This window comes from Chelonia mydas, chromosome 3 (genome assembly GCF_015237465.2).
Source record: "Chelonia mydas isolate rCheMyd1 chromosome 3, rCheMyd1.pri.v2, whole genome shotgun sequence".
NCBI lineage: Eukaryota > Metazoa > Chordata > Testudines > Cheloniidae > Chelonia > Chelonia mydas.
Genome location: NC_057851.1, coordinates 1,995,571 through 2,017,785, shown reverse-complemented (window position 1 = coordinate 2,017,785; position 22,215 = coordinate 1,995,571). Strand labels below are relative to the sequence as shown.

The following is a 22,215-nucleotide window of genomic DNA, read 5'->3' as shown; positions in this document are numbered from 1 at the left end:
TGTTTGGGGGTCCCTGTGTGGGGGCCAGGCTGGGTGAGCGCGTCCCCGGGGGTCCCTGTGTGGGGGACGGGACAGGCTCTTGATCGTGCCTCCGGGGGTCCCTGTGTGGGGGATGGGACGGGCTCATGAGCGTGTCCCCGGGGGTCCCTGTATGGGGGTCCCTGTGGGGGGGCCGGGCTTGGTGAGCGGGTCCCCGGGGGTCCCTGTGTGGGGGCCGAGCCGGGCTCTTGATCGCGCCCACGGGGGTCCCTGTGTGGGGGCCGGGCCAGGCTCAGTGAGCTCGTCCCCAGGGGTCCCTGTGTGGGGGTCCCAGTGTGGGGGCCGGGCCGGGCTGGGTGAGCGCATCCCCAGGGGTTCCTGTGTGGGGGTCCCAGTGTGGGGGCCGGGCCAGGCTCAGTGAGCTCGTCCCCGGGGGTCCCTGTGTGGGGGTCCCTGTGGGGGGGCCGGGCTTGGTGAGCGGGTCCCCGGGGGTCCCTGTGTGGGGGTCCCTGTGGGGGGGCCGGGCTTGGTGAGCGGGTCCCCGGGGGTCCCTGTGTGGGGGTCCCTGTGTGGGGGCCGAGCCGGGCTCTTGATCGCGCCCACGGGGGTCCCAGTGTGGGGGCCGGGCCAGGCTCAGTGAGCGCGCCCCCGGGGGTCCCTGTGGGGGGGCCGGGCTTGGTGAGCGGGTCCCCAGGGGTGCCTGTGTGGGGGTCCCTGTGTGGGGGCCGGGCTGGGTGAGCGCGCCCCCGGGGGTTCCTGTGTGGGGGGGCCGGGCCAGGCTCAGTGAGCGCGCCCCCGGGGGTCCCTGTGTGGGGGTCCCTGCGGGGGCCGGCTCGGTGAGCGGGTCCCTGGGGGGCCGGGCGTGGGCCGCAGCTGGGCGGGGGTCCCCGGCTCGGCGGGCGCGGGGCGCGCGGGCCGCCGGGCGCTAGGGCCGCGCGGGAGCCGCGCGGCGCTCGGTGGCTCGGGCTCCGCGGGCGGGGGCTGTGCGGCTCAGTGCTGCAGTGGAGGCGGCGGAGCTGCGGGCGGAGGCCGCGCCGGGCAGGGCAGGAGGCGGCGGCGGAGAGGGGGAGCGCGGCGGCGGCGGCGGGAGCGGCGGCGGCTCCCGGGGGAGGTCCAGGCCCGGGACTGGCCGAGGTAGGAGCGGGCCCCAGGCGGCGGCGGCGGCGGGGGGGGCCGCTTCCCCAGGGCCGATCCTCCCCTTCTCCGCCCCCGGGTGGGGGCGGTGCCATGGGGGCAAGCGGGCACGGAGCTGGGGGCACCCGGGCACGGGGAGCTGGCAGAGCCCGCACCAGCTGCAGCCGCCCCCTCCCTGGGCTGCATGGGCCATGCGCCGCAGCCCCCCCTCTCCCCCCCCCCCCCGCCGCTTGTTGCATTTTATGTGCCTGCAAAGAAATCTGCCCTAGATGTTGCATTCCCCCCCCCCCTCTTGCTTTTTCGGCAGTCGGTGCCCCTTCCTCCTCCCAAGTTCGCGTGCCCCCGACCCCACTGCCCACAGATCGATGGGGGGCAAAGCGGTTGGTACTCAGGGGCTACCCCCCTGCCTTGCACCCAGACTCCCCGATTTGCGTACACGGGGGGCACACGAACTTGTGATCCCCGGGGGGGCTGTGGGGGGAGATAGCCCCCTGATCAATTAATGAGCCGTCAACTCTATCCCCTGAGGTGGAGATGCAGCTTTTGCATTGAATATTGGGGGGGGGCACCCAGATCCCCTCTTCTGTGTGGGGGTTTCCTTTATTTCACGTACGTTTGCAGACGTGTCTCGGCTGCAGTGCATTGCTCCCGGGTATTATTTTTTTTCAGCCGTGCGTTGGGTTTTGTAAAAAAATAAGATGGGGGAGGAGAAGGGTGGGCACGGTTCCAGGGCAAGGAAATAATCCCCCTCCCCCTCCCGCAAACCCTTCTGTGAAGTGGAATGTAGAGCCGGGTTTGCAGGAGGGTGGTATGGAGGGCAAAGCAGAGAAGCAGGAAAAATGGCAGCCTGGCATGACCCTCCTTCTCTCGCAGATCCCCCCGCCCCCTTGCTGTCCTGTGCCCTCCAGAGAAGGGGGCTTTAGGACACAGGCTGCAGCCTGGGGGGTTCCTGTCAGGGAGTCCGGATGGGAGGAGATAAGGCGGTTCTGCAGACAAGCTGCAGGGGTGTAAGGCACTGGTTGAGGGTAGGGATGGGGGGGATTGCTCTGATCTGCTGGGAGAGGAATCCATCCCTGGGGAGCGGGTCCCTGTGCACCCCCACCTGTGGCTTGATCTGTGTGTGTGGACGGTAGGAAACCCCTTGAGTTTGGGCGGGAGCTGCTGCTGTGCCGTTGGATTGTGCCTGCCGAGGGCCAGGACCGGGGTGCAGGGAGGGGTCATTCCCCAGGCTCTGCTAGCAGCATCCTCTTGCTCTGGAGCTTTGCTGAGGGGATGGGAGGAAACCTGCCCCCTCTCCCCCACCAGATACTGAGGCCAGGCCAGGGAGGGTATGGTGCACTGTAAGGAAGGTGGAGGGTGGTGGTTGGTTTTTTTGGGGGGGAAGGGGGGGAAGAGAAGGGAGGATTCTTCCCCTCCATCCCATCATCAAGCCCAAGCCCAGGGGAGTGTTAGTGGGACAGAGACCCTGCAAGGGGCAGAGGAAGCTGCTGCGTCCCTGGCTGGATTTGGAGGAGACAGGGTGGTTCACAGCCCCCGATGAAGCTGGGTCTCTTCTCCTCCCTGTGAAGAGCTGGGTGCAGACGTGTCCTTGAACGCTTTGCATCTGCACTGATGAAGGGCAAGGCATCACAGCTGGGATTTGGGGGAAGGAGGGAGGCTGCATCGTGGATCTGGCCCCCTCCCCAGCACATACACACTCACTGCAGGGGAATTGCCTCCGTGGGGCCATTTAATCAGCCCCACAAATTAGCCCTTCTAAAACTCGCTCCCTTCCCTCCTGCCTGTGCCTCTTTCTTCCCTGCATTGCCTGCTTGGCTGGTTTATCATCCCGGGCCTGGCAGAGGGCCAGGCCCCATCCCCTCCCCCCGGGGCTCTCTTTTCTCCAGCCTTTGGGCCGGGATCTGGCTGGCGGTGTGTGGGGGGAGAAGACACTGTGAAAATCTCTCTTCTCCCCCACCCCAAGTTCTCTTGTCTTTTTATTTGGAAATGGCCTCCCTCCCTCTTTTCCATCCTCATCGGCAAGGCTGGGCTGCCTGTATTGTGACAAGGGCTTTGCAGCTCCCTCCAAACACAAGAAGCCTAGAGAGGTTTTGCAAGGCAGGCTGGCAGCTGAGATGTGCATGTTACTCATTCCCTGCACACAAGTGTCATTGACTTAGCCTGCCCATCTGTGTGTGTGTATGTGTGTGCGCGCCCGTGCGTGTGTCTGTTTCTCTTGCGCTCTCATCTGTCACTTGGGAGGGACAAACTCCTATGGGATCTGCATGGAGATTCTTTTTCTTATACACAGTCATTTCAAAATGATCTTTATCAAACGCTTGCCCTGCTAGGGGAGGGAGCACTGCTACCTTTAGCCTCTGAAAGCTCTCAGTCCAGGATTGGGGCAAAGGGGGGAAGTTGGCATGCTGTTTAATCTCCAGGAAACTTGTTTAAGGGGGGTGCCGTTATGCAGAAATATTGGGAAATGCACTAAAGATCCACTTTGAAGCCCCATCTATAAATTCAGGGTTTTGAGTGTTTGCAGGACTGTCTGGTTTATTTTCCGCCTGATGATTTTGCTGCCGAAGAATAGTCAGATGTCCAGCTAGAATGGGAAAGAATCAAACTGTAAGTCATTAGAGGCTGGGTAGTTTGGTCTCATACATACAGGAGCGAAGTTCATCTTTTTTTTATTGATTGTGCTAGTTTTCATCCATTGACCTGTTTCCTTCTGTAAGTACAATGCAAAAATCTATATGGAGAAAGAAAGGGTTCTTCATGGCTTGGAATTGAGGCCTAAAAGATCTGTATCTGCTTATGACGTGTACAGTTACCACAGACTTCCCTAGCTGTCTCTTTTTATGTTTATTGATGAGATAAGTTCAAGTTAGTGATGCCTTTTTTTCAGTGTTTGAGTGTGTGTGTGTCTTTGAGCAAGTGAAATTTTCCTCTTAGCCTAGTTCCTCTTTTTTTCTTCCCTTTGTGCTGTGTAGATGGCATCACAATGGTTGGTTTTACTATATTTGCATTGCTTTGCTAAGTGGATGATTGCAGAAATAACCCAAGAGGTCAGTGGCTATGTTTTGGTGAACGGCTTGCAGCCCAGTAACCTTTGGAGAGCCTAGGCTTTGAAAACACACAGTGCTGTACATATGTGTATATTTTTAACTTCGCTGCTTATACGGGCCGGGAGTACCATTTAGAGAGGCGAGGTTTCTGTCTAAAATCCTATGGAAGGAGAAGGCCTGGAAATTTGTAAGCAAATTCTTCAAATCCAGTGGCTGTGAAGTTCTTGACAATAATGGAAGAGGAATTGACCTTTTTGTGTTTAGTAACTGCTCTCAATAACTCTTCACACATGCAATAGCCTTTCATGCTGAGTCAGCTCGAAACTTCCTAGCAGGAGTCTTTTTTCTTAAAATGAAATGTCCACAAACATCTCTAGGAAATAATGGATACCCATATATAACACTTGACTAAGGGCTTGCAAGCAGGTCTATAGTAGAGTGGCAGTGGGATTAGAGTCCAAACAATGTTTCCTTAGCTGCTTAAATAATCTCTAAATTTATAAGTGTCTTAAAAACATCTCTCTGGGTTGGTTGGAATGAAAGCAGAGCCAAAATGATTTAGTTCCTAACTTCATTCTCAGGGAAACGGGCTGCGTAAAACCCTGGAGGGATGTTTGCTTTTGAAAAGTTGGCAGAATCCACTAATTTGATCCTGCTTTGCAAAGTATTTTTGAGGGTGGGCACCACCCCTTTCACCATAGCACCTCCCATTGCTTACTGTATTTTGTTTGTTTTTGGTATTTTACACAACGGATACGTGAAGCTCTGCTTCTGGGCAGCAACTCCGGGAACCTCAGGTGATTTAACATTCATTCTGCATAGTCCTAAAAATATCACTTCACAATTATGCATCACTGCTTGATTGCTTCCGTGCTAGCATCTCCCCACACTTATACCAAACCGTGGGCTGGCTTTTTCCTTGCCCTTTGTTACAATTCGGGTTCTTCTAACCTACAGCATCCCTGCTTTGCTCAGTCTACGGTTCTCCTAATCTTCTTAGTGCATGCTTGAGAACAGTTTGAGAGGTTTCACTTATAAATCCCTTGAGTGTCTCCGAACAGCTAAGGTCAATGGTAGAAAGTAGATCTGGCTGCAATTCTTGTGTATTGGTGGTGATGTAACAGAAAGGGGTGCCCTGCTTTCTGCTCTGGGCTTCTTTGAGCCTGTGGCAGAACTGAAAAGGAAAGTGAACTGGCACAGTGATGCTCTTTATTACCCTGATGAGTGTGTTTAATTTTCCATGTGGAGTCGGCTGTTTTGATGTATGGCATGAGTTTTGTGTGGGGGTTGAACAGAATTAGCTACATGTAAACAGTGAAATGTTTCATACTTCTGAGTGCAGTTTTCTAGAGAACAAATAGTAGAGCTTGGGACCAAGTTGTTCCTGAATTTTCTTGTAGATTTTAGGCTGTTTAGTTTTTTAAATGAAGGTCTTCTTGACCTACTAACCAGAAACTTCTCTAGCAGCCATTCCGTTAGTGTTGGGGTGGGTGGGGGAGGGCTGGGAGACTTCCAGGGACATGTGAAGCAAATGTTTCATAGATTCGTAGAGTTTAAGGTCTGATCAACTAGTCTGGCCATTGAATTTCACTCAGATGCCTCCCTGTGTGCTGAGCCCAGTGACTTGTGTTTGGGTAAAAAGCAGATACCTTCCATAAAGAAGTCAGATTGGAAGCCATCAAGAGAGACAGAATCCACCACTTCCGTAATCGCCCTCACTTTTAAAAATAGTGCCTTATTTCTCATTTGAATTTGCTTGGCTTCAGTTTCCCGCCTCCAGTTCTTGTTTTGCTTTTCTCAGGTAGTGTGAAGAGCCCTTTAGTACCCAATATTGTCTCCCTGTGAAAGCACTTATACCCTGTAATCAACTGACCTCTTTTTGAAACACTAACCAGATTGAGCTCTCTAAGTCTCTCACTGCAGGGTGTTCTCGTTCACCCTCTAATAATTTTTGTGGCTCTTTCCTACATTCTTTCAAATTGTTCAGCATCCTTTTTAAAACGTAGATACCAGAACTGTGCGCAGCATTCCAGCACTGGTCTCAGCGGTGTTGTACACATGTGAAATCACCTCCTTGCCCTACCCTCCAGATGACATTAGCTCTGTTTGCCTCAGCATCACACTGGGAGTTCACACTGTTCACCGTCACAGTGTTCAGTTGCTTGTGCACTGTGGTCCCTAAATGCTTTTCAGTCCCTGTTTTCCAGAATATATTCTCCCATTCTGTAGCGATGGCCTGCATTCCTTCTTCCTAGATGCATAACTTTATTTTTACAGTGTAGGAGAGGATCTTGACTACTTAGGTTACAGTACAGGAGAAAAGAAAGTCTTGTTGTGTAGAATAACTTTCCGTCGGGCTAGTTTTGGGACCTTTGCCGTATCCTTCTCCTTTCCGTCTAGTCTGTTGCTGAGAACCAGCCGTTCCCTCCAACATACCTGTTTTTCTGTGTATTTTCACCTGAGGTGCGTGCTGTCACTGTCCCCAGCACTTGGCAGAGTTGATGATCTGTTTTTGCTGGGTATAGTGTGAAGTTTCATATAGCACTCTGTGAAGGTAGAAGCCAAATACAAATAGAGATTTTGACTCCTTTGCCTAACACAGACTTGTAATTTTGAATAATTTTGAATAATATCTGACCATAGAAGTTTCTAATGAGCTAAGTGTGTTTAACTGGATCAAGCCAATACTTTTATTATCCGTGACAATGAATTTATTACAGCCATCTGTTGGGAGTAATAGCATAGGTGACGCTATCACTTCTAAACCATTAGCCCTGAACATTTTTGACAAATATGGCTATGATTTTTTCTGTAGAGCTTTCTCTTATCAGCCTTGTTGTAGTGGAAAGAGAGACTCTCTCTCCCAATTGCCTTCTTTTCTGAATGTCAAGAGTTGTGGTTTGCAGCATCATTTAGTTGTTGAGACCATTTTGGTCGCTGACTTCAGGTTTTAAGGAGGGATGGATTTGTTTGCTGCTTGCCTGGGAGACCTCCAAGGAAAGCTCAGGTGCAGTAGGTGCCGACTCCGGGTAGAGTCACAGAGGATCAGGGCTGGAAGGGACCTCGGGAGGTCACCTAGTCCCACCCCCTGCTCAAAGCAGGACCAATCCCTGACTAAATCATCCCAGCCAGGGCTTTGTCAAGCCTGACCTTAAAAATGGGGGCACCACTAGGTACCACTCTTGCCTCTGAGTCAAGACTCAGTGAACGCTGCAGTGGAGGGGGTGGTAGTGACTCAAAGTAGTTAGCATTCGTCTCGCTGAGTCAGTGCTCAGCTAATGCCCAGGTGTGATTTAGGGACTGCTGGATGGTTGTTGGTGGCTCAGTAGGTGTCTCTTGTTCCTGAGTCAATTCTGAACTAATGCTCCAGGTTGGGGGTGGGGAAGGAGGGATTGTGCTGTCACAGGGGGTGTTGGTGACTCAAAGTAACAATAATCACACTTTGCAACACTTGTCATGTTTCAAGTGCTTTGGACAGTTTCCCTAATGATTCCTCACAGCACCCGGAAAGCCCCCTATTTTTACAGGTGCAAAGTGCACCCGTCTAAGCGCTAGGTGGCCCTTGCCCCCCATGTCTGTGCTACACCACGGTGCCAGATACGTGTGACGTGCACTGTGTTAGCAGAGGTGCTGTCTTTCACCATGAGGAGTGAAGCTCCGGTCTTTGTGGTCATTAAAGGTCGCTGGGCAGGGTGTCACCTCTGTGTCATGGCCAAGTGCTGGCTTGGGTAAGGTAACTGCACCCTGGCATACCTCAAATTCTGCAGGTAGTGTCAGAGCGAAGAAGCAGCTACCTTCAGTTGCTGGGGGGCAAGGGAGGACTGTGTGTGTATTTGTATCGGGGGTAGCCGTGTTAGTCTGTATCCACAAAAACAACAAGGAGTCCGGTGGCACCTTAAAGACCCATGAAAGCTTATGCTCAAATAAATCTGCTAGTCTTTAAGGTGCCACCGGACTCCTTGTTGTTTTTGTGTATTTGTAAACATAGTCTGGAGGTGGCTGCATTTCAGCGATCTGTGCACACTGCATGTGTGTCTATGAAAGGGCCTTGGGGTCCCGGTCTTCGGGATGAAGCTTGCCCTCATTATTAATAGCTGGAGCAGGAGGCTCGTGAGCTCTCCTCTTTGAAATGACTTGAAATAAAATGCCTGTTAGGTCTCTGCGAGTTCCCAGCATGTGATCAGGCTGAAGCACCCTGACAGCAGGACTTGAGGAGTCCTTAATAAACCCTGGTTTGTCAGCACTGTGTGTATCATAGAAGGTAACCCACTTTAAACGACTCTGCCGTCAGTGGGAGTGACTGGCAGGTCCCATACAAGCTCTGCCTTGTGGGAGAAGTGCGGTAAATTTTCTTCCCCACTTGCCTTCAGTTGTAAGGTCAGACTGAGCTGTTAAATACAGGAGCAGAGGAACGTGCAGACAGAGTCCTTCCCTACACTTCAAAGGCAGGCGCTGGTGCGTGAGTGGGAGAGCCAAGCAGGTGGCAAGGAGAGGATTAATTTGAGATCAAGCTTTGAGACCTGCTGTATTAACTGGGTGAAATTCTTCCAGTTTGCAAGCTTCTGCTCAGCCTTTGCTAGTAATGCTCCAGTAATAAATCTGGGTGCTAGCACACAGGAGGAGAAGTGTGTGCTGCCATCAGGAGAGCGAGCTCTTGTTGTGGGAGCAGTGGAGGAGCTCACTGACTTGGGTAAGGTTATTCAGAGAGCTTGGGACCGAGGCAAGGTTGCTGTGAATGGGCCACTTCTGAAGGCCCCACAGGTTCCACACTGAATGTGTGTAGCCTGCTTCAGTCGTGTTTCTTTGCACGTTTAGAGGTAAGGAACATTGTGTGGACCTTGTCAAACCTCCTTTAGACAGAGATGCAGGATCCCTCGCTGGTTGGACAGGGAGTCCACTCCCTCACGGGGCTCACAGCAGCAGCTTGTGGTTACTAGGGGAAAGAGGGGTGTTTGCACTCCGCTGTAATGGAGGGACAGTGGCTCACTTTGAAAAAGAGTGTTTGTCTTTATTTAAAGCTCAGCAGAGGGCAAAGGGAGAGGTTAGTTGGTGAGGCTGTCGAGGGTTGGGGGCGGAGAGGAGGCTTTCATTGCTGGTTGTTCCCGGTGCTCCCCCTTGCATATTCCCCATCTGCCTGGTGTTTCTTACGCAGCCTGACTATTTTTAGTGCATTTGGAGACCATGTTTGCTGGAAGCGAATCAAAGCCTGAGAACTGGCTATTTTTCAGAGTGGAGCTGCGTGCTGCTCTGAGCGAGCCATTTCTCTGGGACATTGGGGATGACCTGGGGTGGGGGCTGGCTGGCAGCGCTGAGCTATTTGCTGGCCTGATGTGTGTGTTGGAACGCCTTCCTAATGGCAGAGCTCCCTGCATCTGGGGGGAGAAGTGGCTGACAGAGCCGTTTCATATGGGTTTGGGGAGGCTTACTTGGAAATCCATGCAAACGTTGCCAGCAGTTCAGCTGGGGCCCACAGGGTGGGAGACCCACCAGAGAAGAATGTGTTCTGTGGTGAGGGGCCCCAAGGGGCACAAGACCCCTACAGTGGAGCTGGACTGTGTGGAAATGGAGGTCCAGAGAGGGTTGAGACCCTGGCAAGGGAGTCAGATGGCATGGGGGGCAGGGCCCTGGGGATCATGAGACCCTGGCCAAGGACCTGGATTGCCTGGGGGTGCTAGGCCAGAGGGATGAGACACCCTGACTGAGAAGCTGGATTGCCTGCGGGGTGTCTGCATCCAACTGGTGCTGCTCAAACCAAGCAGCAGGGGTGCTCTCCGCCCCAAGGAGCCCACAGTCTAGAGATGCAGCAAGTAGGGGGCAGGGCACAACACACACGCAGCGTTGGGAGGTTTGAACAGTCCCCCGGGCGCTCCTCTAGCACAGCGTGTCGCCCGGAGGCAGCACAGCAGAGATGGAGCTTCAGGCTGAGCTCGGGGAGGGCAATTTAGGTGTAAGGGGCAGAGGTGTGGGGGACGCTGAGAATGGGCATTGGAGGCTGACACTATTCGAGGGGGCAGGGAAGCACCTGGAATTTGGCAAGGGTGAGTCAATAAGGAGTCATGCAGGGCTTGGAAGGGGATGACAAATTGCTGGTGAGAAGGGCTTTTTGGTCTTGTCTGCTTGGGAAGCTTACACTGGTTTTCCTGCCTCCCGGTTGCTTGAAAGACACCGGGTCACACACGTGAGTGCGTCACGTGCTTGTCAGGAAGGCAAGAGGCAATGCAATGTCACCCCAAAATGTACAGGCGTCACATCTCAGTTTACTGAGGGCAGTTGTTGCACTGACCTCTTTGACAGCTCCCTTGCCTGGCCAACCTCTCTAGCTCACCAGCTGAGAGTCTCCTCTGAGCTCCCAAAAGATCTCTGCTTCTCCCCTGGGCCATGACCCCATATCCACATCTTGGTTCCACAGAGTCCCAGCCAGCAATCCAGGTGTGGGTCATGGGCTCATTCTGGTACTCATAGCCCAGCTCCCTTCTGGTTTCCTCCCCTGCTGCCATACTCCTTTCCAGCAATCCCCAGGTACGCTGTCTGCTGAGGCAGGAGGCAGTAGGAGGAGCGAAGCTGGGAGCTAGTCCCTTGGCTACCAGATTCCTGTTCCCTCTGCTCCCTCCAAACCCCACAGGACTTGCTGTGCTAGAGTGGGGGGTGGGTGTGAGCAGAGCTGGGGAAGAAGGATATTGTGGGGGAGGGGCATGGCTGGGAACAGAGTGCAGACCCAGCTGCTGACCCACATGGATCACCAGTGGGGGCCCTGCAGCCCCAGGAGGGGAGGCTATGGAAAGGGATGCATTTCTGGAGAGAAGGGGATCCTCTTGGGGGCATAGTGCAGGGGCAGAGAGGGGAGTCTCAGCCAATGGATGGCTAGGGAAGCTGTCTTTATTGTCTCAGTCACCCTACGTGCATCAGCGTCAGCATGGGCGCAAAGGCAGCCGTGGAGCTGGTTAGGGTGGGCGGGCTTGGCCTTTTGGCGACAGTGTCCATGCTGACAGACGGTGGGAGGAAGGAACAGGAGCTCAGTTTGGCCATGGTACATTTGAGCTGACGTCAGGCTGGGACAAAGGGACACAGGTCCGGAGTGGAGAGGTGGCTCTTTGGGGTGAAGATGGTAGTTGAAGCTATGTGAGTGGATGAGCTTGCCCAGAAGGAGGGGTGAAAGGAGAAGAGGCAGGGGACAAAGGCAGCACCTAAGAGACTTGAGGGAGAGTGGAGACAGAGAGAGCCCCGAAGCGGTGGTCAGAGATGAACCGGGGAGCGGGAGTCTGGGAAGCCCCAGGTGTCAAGAAGGAGTGTGCTCAGCAGTGTGAAAAGCAGCAGCGAGGGCAAGGTGAGTGAGGAAGGGGTGGAGCTCTGGGAATGGACCAGAAGAGGAGGTTGAAGGAGACCTGGTGAGATCTTTTGGTGGAGTGGAGGGGCTGGAAGCCCAGGGGAAATAGAGGAACTTGAGGTGGTGATTGATTGTAGCTGGCATGTCCCATGAGTCTGGAAGTGAGGGGGAGATGGGGCTGGGACAGTTGTTGGAGACACAGGGGACACCTATGGCTGAAGGTGGGGCAGCCCAGGAGAGGTGGGTCTGTTCCGGACGGTGCCCTGCTTGTTCAGGCTGCAGAGAATGTTCCGTGGTGCTCAAACCTCCCAGCAGCGGGGAAACAGCTCCCATGTGTTGGTCCCAGGATTCCTGCTAAGGATGAAGGGGCAGGGAGGGGGAGGCTGATTGCAAGGGGCGCCCAGCCCCATGGCCTCTGCACAGAGCAGAGGTGTGTATGTGCAAGGGTGTGGGTGTGGACAATGGACAGACAGGGAGGGGGAAGCTGATTGCAGGGGATGCCTGGCCCCCTGGCCTCTGCACAGAGCAGAGGTGTGTGTGTGTGTGTGTATGTGTGGGGGTGGGGGGCGGACAGGAAGGGAGAGGCTGGTTCCTGCCTCTAACCCAGCTCCCTGGCCTCTGCACAGAGCAGAGGTGCTGGTGCGGGAACGGAGACGGACAGGGAGGGAGAGGCTGAGTGCAGTGGACACCCAGGCTCTGGCCTCTGCACAGAGGTGGGGAGCACAGAGAGGGAGAGGCTGGTTCCTGCCTACACCCAGCCCCCTGGCCTCTGCACAGAGCAGAGGTGTGGGGTGGGGGGCAGAGAGGAAGAGGCTGATTGTGGGGGACACCCAGCCCCCTGGCCTCTGCACAGAGCAGAGGTGTGGGGTGGGGGGCAGAGAGGAAGAGGCTGATTGTGGGGGACACCCAGCCCCCTGGCCTCTGCACAGAGCAGAGGTGTGGGGTGGGGGGCAGAGAGGAAGAGGCTGATTGTGGGGGACACCCAGCCCCCTGGCCTCTGCACAGAGCAGAGGTGTGGGGAGGGGAGAGGTGGAGGGAGAGGCCGCTCCCTGCAGCCCCCCAGGCCACAAGCTGCCTGCAGTGGGGAGGAGGCACAAGAATTGTCTGGGTTTTAAGTTTCTGTTCTAGAAGCAGCAGCCCTGCCTGCCCAGCAGCCCCCCACCCTCCTGGCTGGGAACGAGCTGCGGCTGGAAAGCTCTAGAAACAATTTGCAGCTCCGGTGCCAAAGGCAACAGCAGCCCCGGCCATGGCTAATGCAGGCAGCATTTTCCATAGCAACAGGTGCTTGGCTGCAATGGGCAGCCCCTGCTGGGGGAGGGGGACCAGCATCTGTCTGGGACGGGGAGGGGGGACGGACGACGACGACTCTGTGCCCCTGGACAGGAGTTTGGGATTGACGGGGGGCCAGGGAGGGGCGAGGGGGCTCTCCTTTGGAGTCTGGAGGAGCCGGCTAGTATGGTGTCAGGGTGGCGGGGACCCTGGTGGGGCGGCGGAGCTGGGGGAAAGGGGCCCCTGCCCGGCTGAGTCAAGGCTGTGGCGTGTTAATAATTGTCCCTGGCTGGGGGCGAGGCCGCTTGAAGCTGGTGCCTGCGGGTGCCGTGTGCGATGGTGTTCCAGGCCTCACCCTGCGCCCTTCTCTGTGTTTCCCCCACAGGTGGCAGGAGGGGACGGACGGACGGAAGGAAGGCTCGGGGCATTGCTGCTGGGGCAGTTTTTAAACTTTCTTCTTGTTTTTAAAGTTTGAACTTTTAAATTTTATTTTATTTTAAAAAAAGCAAAACTTCTCAGCCTCCCCCTCTCCCCATGATGCCGTCCAACGGGTCTATTGACACCAGCAGCACTGCTCCAGACAGGGAGACGCCCGACACTCACAAGGTAAGGAACACTCTGAAGCCAGGCACACCAACTGTGGAGGGGGGCATGGTCCTTCCCACTCTCTGATGGCCTACATGTGTGATGAATTGGGTGGGTCTCAGTCCAGTTTCCTGTGCACGTCCAGCTGGCTCTAACTGGCAGAAAGGCCACTGGAGGGAGGGCAGGGCTGGTGTGAGGGGGAACGGCTTGCCCAGCCGCTGCCTTGCTCCTGCTGTGGGGACGCATGGAGGGTTCAGGCTCTGGGACTGTCCATCTGGCCCCAATGTTTTCAAAGGCCCATGTCACATCTAACTGGCTGTCTGATTGCCAGGGGGAGGAGTGTGACAGGAGCTGGGGGGAACGTTCTGGTGTCTAGCAGGCAGGGAGAAGAGTGGGGCCTGGCCAGAGGCCTGTGCTGATGATCTGAACTGGGGGTGGGGGCAGGCATTGAGGAGGCCTGAGCTGCAGAGTGGGATTAGAGCGGATTGAGCTATTTCTGGGCACTGCTGAATGGGGGCGAGTGTGACTGTGCTGATGAGACCTGCTGTTACCCTCGCTGCTGTCGCCTGCTGAGAGAGGGAAGCCTCTGGTAAGGCGGGGGAATGAGGGCAGCTGTACCGTTGGTTGGGGTGGCCTTGGGAGGCCTGGGGGATGGTTGCTTTGCAGGCAATGGCTGGTTTACCTGCCCCTCTGCTTCCTGTGACAGCAGGAACTGGGTCAGTTCCCTCCATGTGGCCCTGGTCTGACTCCACATACCTGGGCGGGGGGAGTGCACACCCCTGAACCAGGGACACGTGACACGGGGAGAGAGATACACTGGGTGGGGAGAAGGCTGGCATGGGAGAGAGACCCACCCTGGGGAGTGGGTGGGGGAAGGAAAGCCTCAGCATGTACACTGGGCAGGGGTGCGAAGAAAAGACACAGCTTGGGGTGGGGGAGCACACGTTGTTGGGAGAGGCATGGAGAAAGGACAAAGAGAGACCGATACAACCACCTGGCTTGGCTGTGAAGAAAGGACAGATATGCACAGAGGCACTGGGGGAGTGGAGAGGGAGACACACATTGGGGGGTAGGGGCGGGACCAAGATGCACACACTGCGGGGCAGGACGCAGAGGCGTGCATGCACCGAGGGGTGCGACAAGAGGCGTGGACACGGGTGGAGGGGGTGGGATGAAGGGAGAGAGACATGCTGGGAGGCGGGAAGAGGGGAGACACAGACCGTCTGGGGTGGGAAGAGGGCGTGGAGGAAGAGAGGAGGAAGCACAAGTGCCCGTGTCAGACCTGTGCTCGTTTGCCAGCCCAAGCCGGGAGGCTCCAGCGCCATTGCTAATGCCTGGCTGGAGCGGGAGAGCTCAGGTAAGCCCCAGCTGGGGGCGGGGCCTTGTGTAGGTACACACCTGCATGGCTGTGAGAGAGGAGCCAGGCCCCTGTGTGTGCCGGGGAGAATGCAGCGCAGCGGGCCCCTCTGAATGGAGTGAGCGTACATGTGAGTGGGTTGGAGGGGGGAAGGTTCCCACACAGAGCAGAGGATCCAGGCACTGTGCTGGAGCTGGGCAGCCGTGGGGCCAATGGTAAAGCAACCTTTTGCTGGTGTGGGGGTGGCTTCCTCCCAGGCGCCCACCCCCCCTTGTGCTCAAGGCCTCTTCTTGGGTCCTCATAACTCACAAAAAGGGGTGTGTGCAAGTCCAATAACAGCAGCCTCTTTATGGAAGTTTATTAACTTCAGGTTCAGAAAGGAACAAAAGTCTGCTCTCCGGCCGTAAGCCAGGCCCAGCCCCAGACTCCCTTGGCATCTCAGCTCCTCCCAGCCCTTCCCAGCTGGTGGAACTCCCCGACCTCCGAATCTTCTCTGCAGGAACCTCTCTCGCTCCCTGCTGCCCTTTATCAGGGTGGCAGCTCCCATTCCCAGCCGGTTCTAATGAAACCCCACACCTCCTCCCAGGTATGGCAGGCAGGGCTCATTGTACAGAGCCAGCCAGCTCCAGACCTCCAGTCCTTAAAGGGACAGGCCACTCCCTTACACAACCTCACCCTTCCCCAACCACAGGGCAAGTTTCTACCTTCTTTGTTTTTTCTGTCCCTCCTTGCTGGCCTCTTTTGCCGACAGCAATACCGCCAACTGGCCAAAGCCATGGAGCAACTGGATTTTTCCTCCTTGATGTCCTCCATCTCCCCTATTTGGAGATGAAGCCCACCCACTTGTCCACCAGCATTTTGATTTGCCATGCTAAGTCCTGCTTATATGTGGCTAGGTCATCACTTTCTTGTAGGGCCAGCTGCACATCCTCCTTCAAAGCAGCACGTTCCCTCTGGTGTGTCTCCTTCAAAGAGAGCAAACCACTAATCTCCTCTCCTGCCAGTTCTGTGTTTACACCCCTTTACTGACCAGCTGTCCTGTCCTGCCACTCCCGAGGCGCTTCCCTGCTCTGGTCCTGCCTCTCTCTGGCTTAGCGTCCTTCTCCCACAGCCCCAAATCCGTCTGCTCTCGAGCAGGAGGCGGCGCTACTGCGTCCATCACCACCCCACTCTCTCCTCTCGCCTCGGGCACAGAGGGCTGGCCCAATTCCGAGAACATACTAGCGGCCTGCCAAATCTTTCCTGTCTTACGACCCCCTCATTTTCTTTGCCAAGGTCCTGGATCTCATTAGGCCACGTCTTTAGCGCAGGTCCGTCCTTCCTTCCCACGCCTGAAACCTCTTGGGGGGTGTTGGTCTGGCCTCATCCTCATCGGCCACATCCAGCGTGCCACTTAAGGGACATACCCAACGTGGCCTGTTGCTCTTCTTCTTTCCCGCTTCTTTTTTTAACTGTTCTTAAAGGAGCAGACCCTCCTGGTATCCCCCACCACTTGACGCTTGAAACATATGGCCAGGCCCTTCCACCTCCACACCACCCTTGGCGTGTCTCTTCCCCTAGCCCCTGACAAGTGATCCCACTGCCAGCTGGGGCCCTCCACTCTTGTGTCCAGGTTTCCCATATTAAAGCATAGCAGGATCTTCCCCACCTGCCAGTAGGGATTTCCCTGCCCTCCCTTCTGTGCCTGCGGCTGCACTACCTGGATTGCCAGATGATCCTGCAGAAGCTGCAGAAGGAACACTTGGATCCTGCTGACTGTGCCCCGGGCACCCCTCGTGGCCGCAGGCTGGCCCCTCATCTCAGTTTCCCTTCTTGATTTCTCAGTAATTCACAAAAAAAGGCTTTTACAAGTCCAGTAACCGCAGCTCTCTTTAGGGTCTGGTTATTAGTTTAAAGTTCAGAACTGAATCCAAAAGTCTGCCCTGCAGCCATAAACTGGGCCCAGCCCCAAATCCCCTGGTGTCTCAGGGTCTTCCTGCTTCAGCCGGCTCCTCCCAGCCCTCCCTATCTGGGCAACTCCCCTGGTCTCTGAGTCTTTTCGGCAGGAGCCTCTCTCGTCTCTTCTGAGTTTCCTGAACTCTTCTCCCCATGCGTCCTGCTGCCCTTTATATGGGAGGCAGCGCCTTTATCCCCAGCCCTGCCCCCTCCTTGCTGTATCTCTAGACTGCAGGCTCCTTGGGGGGGGGCGCCCCTGCTGCTCGGTTTGGAAGGAGCCCAGTGTATTATGGGCAGTGATGAATAAATAATAATAATGAAAGACTTTCTGTGCCAGCAGTAACTAGGAAGGGTGTTAAACTGCAGCTATTAGAGTTAAACATTTTTAAATCTGCAGGAGCAGATAACTTGTACCCAAGAGTATTAAAAGAACTGGCTGAGAAATTCTGTGAACGATTAATGTTGATTTTAACAAGTTTTGGATCACTGGGGAAGTGCCAAAGGACTGTAAAAAAACTGCTAATGTTGTACTAATACTTAAAAAGGGTAAATGGGATGACCATGGAAACTATAGGCTGATTAGCCTGGCAGAATCCTGGAAAAGCGGGTATGGGATGTGGTCAGTAAAGAATCAAAGGAAAGGTAGAGTAATAAATGCCACTAAACGTAGTTTTATGGGAATTAAGACTTGCTAAACAAGCTTGGTATTGTTTTTTTGATGAGATCACAAGTTTAGTTGATGAAGGTAACTGCTGACACAATATACGTAGATTTCTGACTCTGTCCCTTTGATATTCTGTTAAAAAATTACCATTATCTGAATGGATGTCGTCGTTGTCGTGATGGCGAATCCCTGCTTTTGGTGACTATGTGATTGCCGACTGTGAATGTCATTCCTTGGTAAATCAGCTTCCTAATCTGTTGGTCTTCCATTCTAATGATGTGTCTGCACCACGAAAGCTGCTGAAATCAAACGAGAGAGCTGGTTTCCGGTTGCTGGGTCCAGTGACACATGTCCTCATTGTTCTGCCACTTGATATAAAGCAGTCAACAAAGACAACAAAAACTTCAGTCTGCTGCTGTTCAATCATCTTCAGCTCACGCTTTTCATCACCGTACAATAGAATTGGTAGAATCCTGGTGCTACAGACCCACAGCTTCATTGCGAGCGTAATGTCACAACATCCCGATGGAGGCTTCTTACGGGCTCAGAACACACAGCAGCTACTGCTGTGCAAGAGTTCACAGCGCTTAGGCATCCTCTGGCCCTGTCCCAAGTCTCTGACCGCGGCCACCTGCCTGCCCTTCCATCTGGACAGGGTAATACTGAACTCATTGTACTCTGGAGCTGGAGGCTGCTCAATGGGAATGGCCAGGGTTTATCTGGATCAATGTGCACAAGCTTCTTGCCCGACCAGATTGGCATCAGGTTTCTGATAGCCGACTCCGTAAGCTAGCAGAAAAAGACAAGTTCCGACGTCTGGGAGCTGAAGTTAGACAAATTCAGACCAGAACTAAGGTGCAAGTTTTTAATAGGGTAATTAGTTACTGGAGGAACTAACCAAGGGCTGTGGTGGATTCTCCATCACTGGATAATTTGAAATCAAGACTAGATGTTAGTCTCAAAGACATACCATAGTTCATCCAGAAGTTATGGGCTTTGGCACGAATTGTTGGGTGGAATTCTCAGACTAGAAGATCTCAGTGGTCCCAGCTGGGTGAGATCAGGCCGTGCAGGATCATCGGATAATGGGGCAGAGGCCAGGCGAGAGCAGGTTGGCGGAGGGGAAACGGGACAGAGGGCGGGGGAGTGTGGGCTGGGCAAAGCAGGTTGGCTGGGAGGTGGTGTGGTGGGGCAGATTGGTAATGGTGTTTAGGCTCACATCAGCACAGATCCAGCCAGAGCTTGACTTAGAGATTTAGCATCAACTAATGTACAGAGAAAGGATTTACTCTCCCGCTTTCTTAAACAGTGAAGCAATCAGTGGTGAGCGCGCTCTGCCAGCCAGGGGTGCTGGAAGCATGGAGGGCTGCAACAAGGGACAACTTGCTGTCCCTCCTACAGCGGGAGGCCTCCAGCCTATCTCTCGAGCTCTGGGCCAGTTCATTTCTGGGACTCTCCTTACCAGACAGATACTGACAAAGTGGAGGAAGTGTTGAGAAGAGCCACAGAAACACTCCGGGGCCTGAAGGATCTGACAGATGAGGAGTCATTACAGAGGTACATGTGGCCACGCTAAACCACAGGAGGAAGAGGGATTGGTGAGAGTGGCCCAGGAGGTATAACTAGGAGACATGGATGGAACTAGGGACAACTAGGGATGGAATTAAGAAAGGGAAAATGAGAGATTCCCTGGCAGGAAATGGATCAGGCTGGGAATTGTCTTTCAGGGAAGGGCTGGAGTCCCTGTTGATCATGTTAACACACACATGACAAAATGCTAGAAAACATACAGTTGGGAGCAACCTTTCCTGGCAACTGGACCCTGATGGGGCTTTTCTGGTTCGGGGTGAGGCCAGCTCACAAACTGAGGTTAGCATGTGAAGAATAAATCTCTGCAGAACTTTAAGGTGGAGTGGGTGACTCTTCCTCCAAGGCAGTGCTGGCCTCTGTGTCCCATTGCAGCAGTAGGGGATGCTGTGCTCTGGGACGTGCATCTGGCAGATGAGATGTAAACCTGAGGTCCTGACCATCTGTGAGCCTTTTCCCAAGAGTTAACCTGTTAGTCCCAGTGTCCTACCTACATCCCTGCTCAAGTGATTCTGTTGTGCCTTCCTGTGTTCCCAGTGCAGTTTCCGCCGGGTACAGTGTTCTCCCTATCTTCATGGGGCAAAATTCAGCCCTGGTGTAAGTACACAAGACTCCCAGTGTTTTCCCCTGGGTAGCTGTTAAATAGTTGCCATGCCCCACCCCAGAGGCTGCTGCAGTCTGTGAAAGGAGCAGCAGAGATGTGCGCTGAGGCCAGTGACCTGAGCAAGCTTTTCGTCTGCAGAGCCAATGCCTGCTTCATGCAGCAGCTCTCCTTGGAGGTAGTTTCCCTGTGGGTTGTTGCTTGGCAGCGGAAGGAGAGAGCTGAGCTCCGGGGACACTCCAGGCAGTCAGGCAGTTCATTAAACCTGAGGGGGAGGAGAAGCTGCGTGATTTATGGGGGGATGAGTCAGCTCAGAGCCAGCTGGAGGAAGCAGGGAGGCTATGGCACAGACGCTTTGGAGATGCATCCTCTTTGCAGAGAGGCAAGGCAGTTTGTCTTCTTCTGCCAGATTTTGCCACCTCTGCTGCCGTTCATCCATTCCCTGCATCCCCTGTGCCTGGCTGCATCTCTGACCTCGTGGCTGCAGCCTGTGAGGATTCTCCCATGATGGTGGGATGCTGTGATGCAGGTACTGTTCTGGAGAATGCCCTGCAGCCAGAGCGCCATGGCTCTGGGTTCCACGTTTTGCCAGCTAAACATGTTTGGGGCTGGTCAGACTGGAAAGGGCTCTCTCCAGGGAACCTGTAGGTGCTGCAAGCCTGGTGCTGGTGATTCTGTAGGTGTTGTTCTTCCTCAGCCAGGCACTAAGGGGCGCCATCAAACTCAGGTTGCTGTGTTTCCGCGGGGAGGAAAGGCCTCCCCTGTGCATAGTCAGGGGGCTGTTCTAGGGATCTGTTTGGCACTCTCAGTGCTTACTTTGCTGAGCCTATCTTGAGTCTTGGGCCTGCCACTCCTGCTACCTTCTGCTCACAGCAGCCGCCAGGAAATTGTTTAGCCCTGTGGTTTGCTAGCCTTACACCTGGCTTTTGCAGACGTTGTTATGCTGTGCTTCCTCACCAGCAGAAATAGTAACCTTGAGGTGACCCAGGCTCAACAGGTTGTGTGGAGGCTGTGGCCTCGGCATTGCATTGTCCCATTGGCTCCCAGATAGGCTTGGGGTATACTGAATTCCATCCCTGAGTCACAGATCACACCCCCTGCCCATGAGAGGAGGTATCCCATGTCCAAGCTGCCCTTTCCCACCACCTGGTGCAGAACCAGAAACACCAGGCCCTGCTTTCCAAGAATCTGGCCCATTCATGGAAGCACTGACTGCAAAGGGAGCCACTGCATGTGACTTCCCCATCCCTCCTGAGAGTAAGGGGGAGCAGAGAACACCTGGGACCACTCCTAGCAGAGGCTGTCAGCACCTCCTAGGCTGTGGGGAATCTACCAGCTGTCTGAAAATATGATCAGTGCTAAAGAAACCATCATCCTGCACCAAAGACCTCACAAACCACCAGATGGCCTCCTCGGCTCAGGCCCTTCCTCCGGCCAAACCCAGACGACCATGATGGTTAGCCAGTCCTCCATTGCCATAGCCTGCCAAGATTCAGTCCTCTCTCCTGGACTATTCAAGTGCCATACGCAGCTGCCGGAAGAGATGGTGACACAATAAAGGCTGAAATGCCAGCGGCAGACAGTTGACATCCAGCTCTACATCTGCTTTACATGCAGTGTAAACAGCACCACCATTCAGCTTTCTGAGCCTGACAAAACCAGCACCTGGCTTCTGGGCAGCTGACTTGAGCTGAACCCAGGCAAGGCTGAGATGATGTTGGTAGGGAAATGGAAACTGCTTTGTGGTGGTCGATTTCTCTGCAACATCACCTCCATCTTAGAGCATCAGCCCTTGGACTGGTAAATTGATCCACAGCATATGGCCCCTTCAGACACCTTGGAGTACTGGGTGCTCAAATAGTTATGGTGGCAAAAAACACTCACTTCCATTTGAGACAGGCGAAATGATAGACCTGGCCATGGAGATCCACGCATTCTTGGCCTCCAGGATTGAGTAGTGCAGCTTGTTTTATCTTCCTCAAAAAGCTCCAATGGGTTCAAAATACAGCAGCTGTTCTGCTTAGCCACACAGGTTGGATGGACATATCATTCCATGCCCTGCTCTCTCCATCAGCTCCCCAAGGTCTCTGTCCTGATACTCAAAGCCTCAGAGATCATCCCTGGCTCACTGAGAGACACCTCTTCCTCTGTGGCCAGGGCCTTCCACAACAGCTGCATTACGCTGGAGCAGCGAAATTATCCCCCACCAAGGGAAGAGAGAACTTTCCCATGTTCACTGGCCATGTTGCTTCATCAACGTCTCTAGGGCAGAAAAGAGTTACTGCACTTCCAACTTCTGCAGCCAGAGATCGCTGGATGGGAAGCCACCTCATTGTCCTCCTCCCAACTCTTTACATCTCATGACACAAAATGTCTTTTGGGAACCTCAGAATGTGCAAAAGAGCCTAGTGAAACAGTATTAACAACACTGATAGGATGACAGGACCTGAAACTGCTTTGGCTAAAGCCTGCACTGCGAAACTCACTCCCAAAAGAGAGTAGAAGACATGGGATCCACCAAGCCTAAGGCTGAATCAGAACTCAGCTCTTTGACTTAGCTTCCTCTCTGTTGTTTCACAGACCCAGCACACTGTTTATTTCTAGCTCTGCCCTCCCTGAATCTGCAAACCAGTGGTTTTCAACCTTTCCAAATTATTGTACCCATCAGAAGGCTGATTTGTCTTGCGTACCCCAAGTGTCACCTCACTTAAAAATTACTTGCTTACAAAATGA

At 54.3% G+C, this 22,215-nt stretch overlaps 1 protein-coding gene across 6 annotated transcripts in view; it reads left to right on the top strand.

Annotated features, from left to right (window-relative positions):
- The first annotated feature begins 970 nt into the window (after window positions 1-970).
- Window positions 971-22,215, top strand: part of DNMT3A (DNA methyltransferase 3 alpha) — a 266,976-nt gene continuing 245,731 nt past the window's right edge. For 5 of the 6 annotated variants that reach the window (XM_037893680.2, XM_037893678.2, XM_037893677.2 and 2 more), the window contains exons 1-2: window positions 971-1,113; window positions 13,139-13,359. In XM_037893680.2, coding sequence (XP_037749608.1) covers window positions 13,288-13,359 — 72 coding nt within the window. In that variant the 5' untranslated portion in view covers window positions 971-1,113; window positions 13,139-13,287. The remainder of the gene's footprint in view (window positions 1,114-13,138; window positions 13,360-22,215) is intronic. The other variant, XM_043541979.1, reaches the window with a different exon arrangement.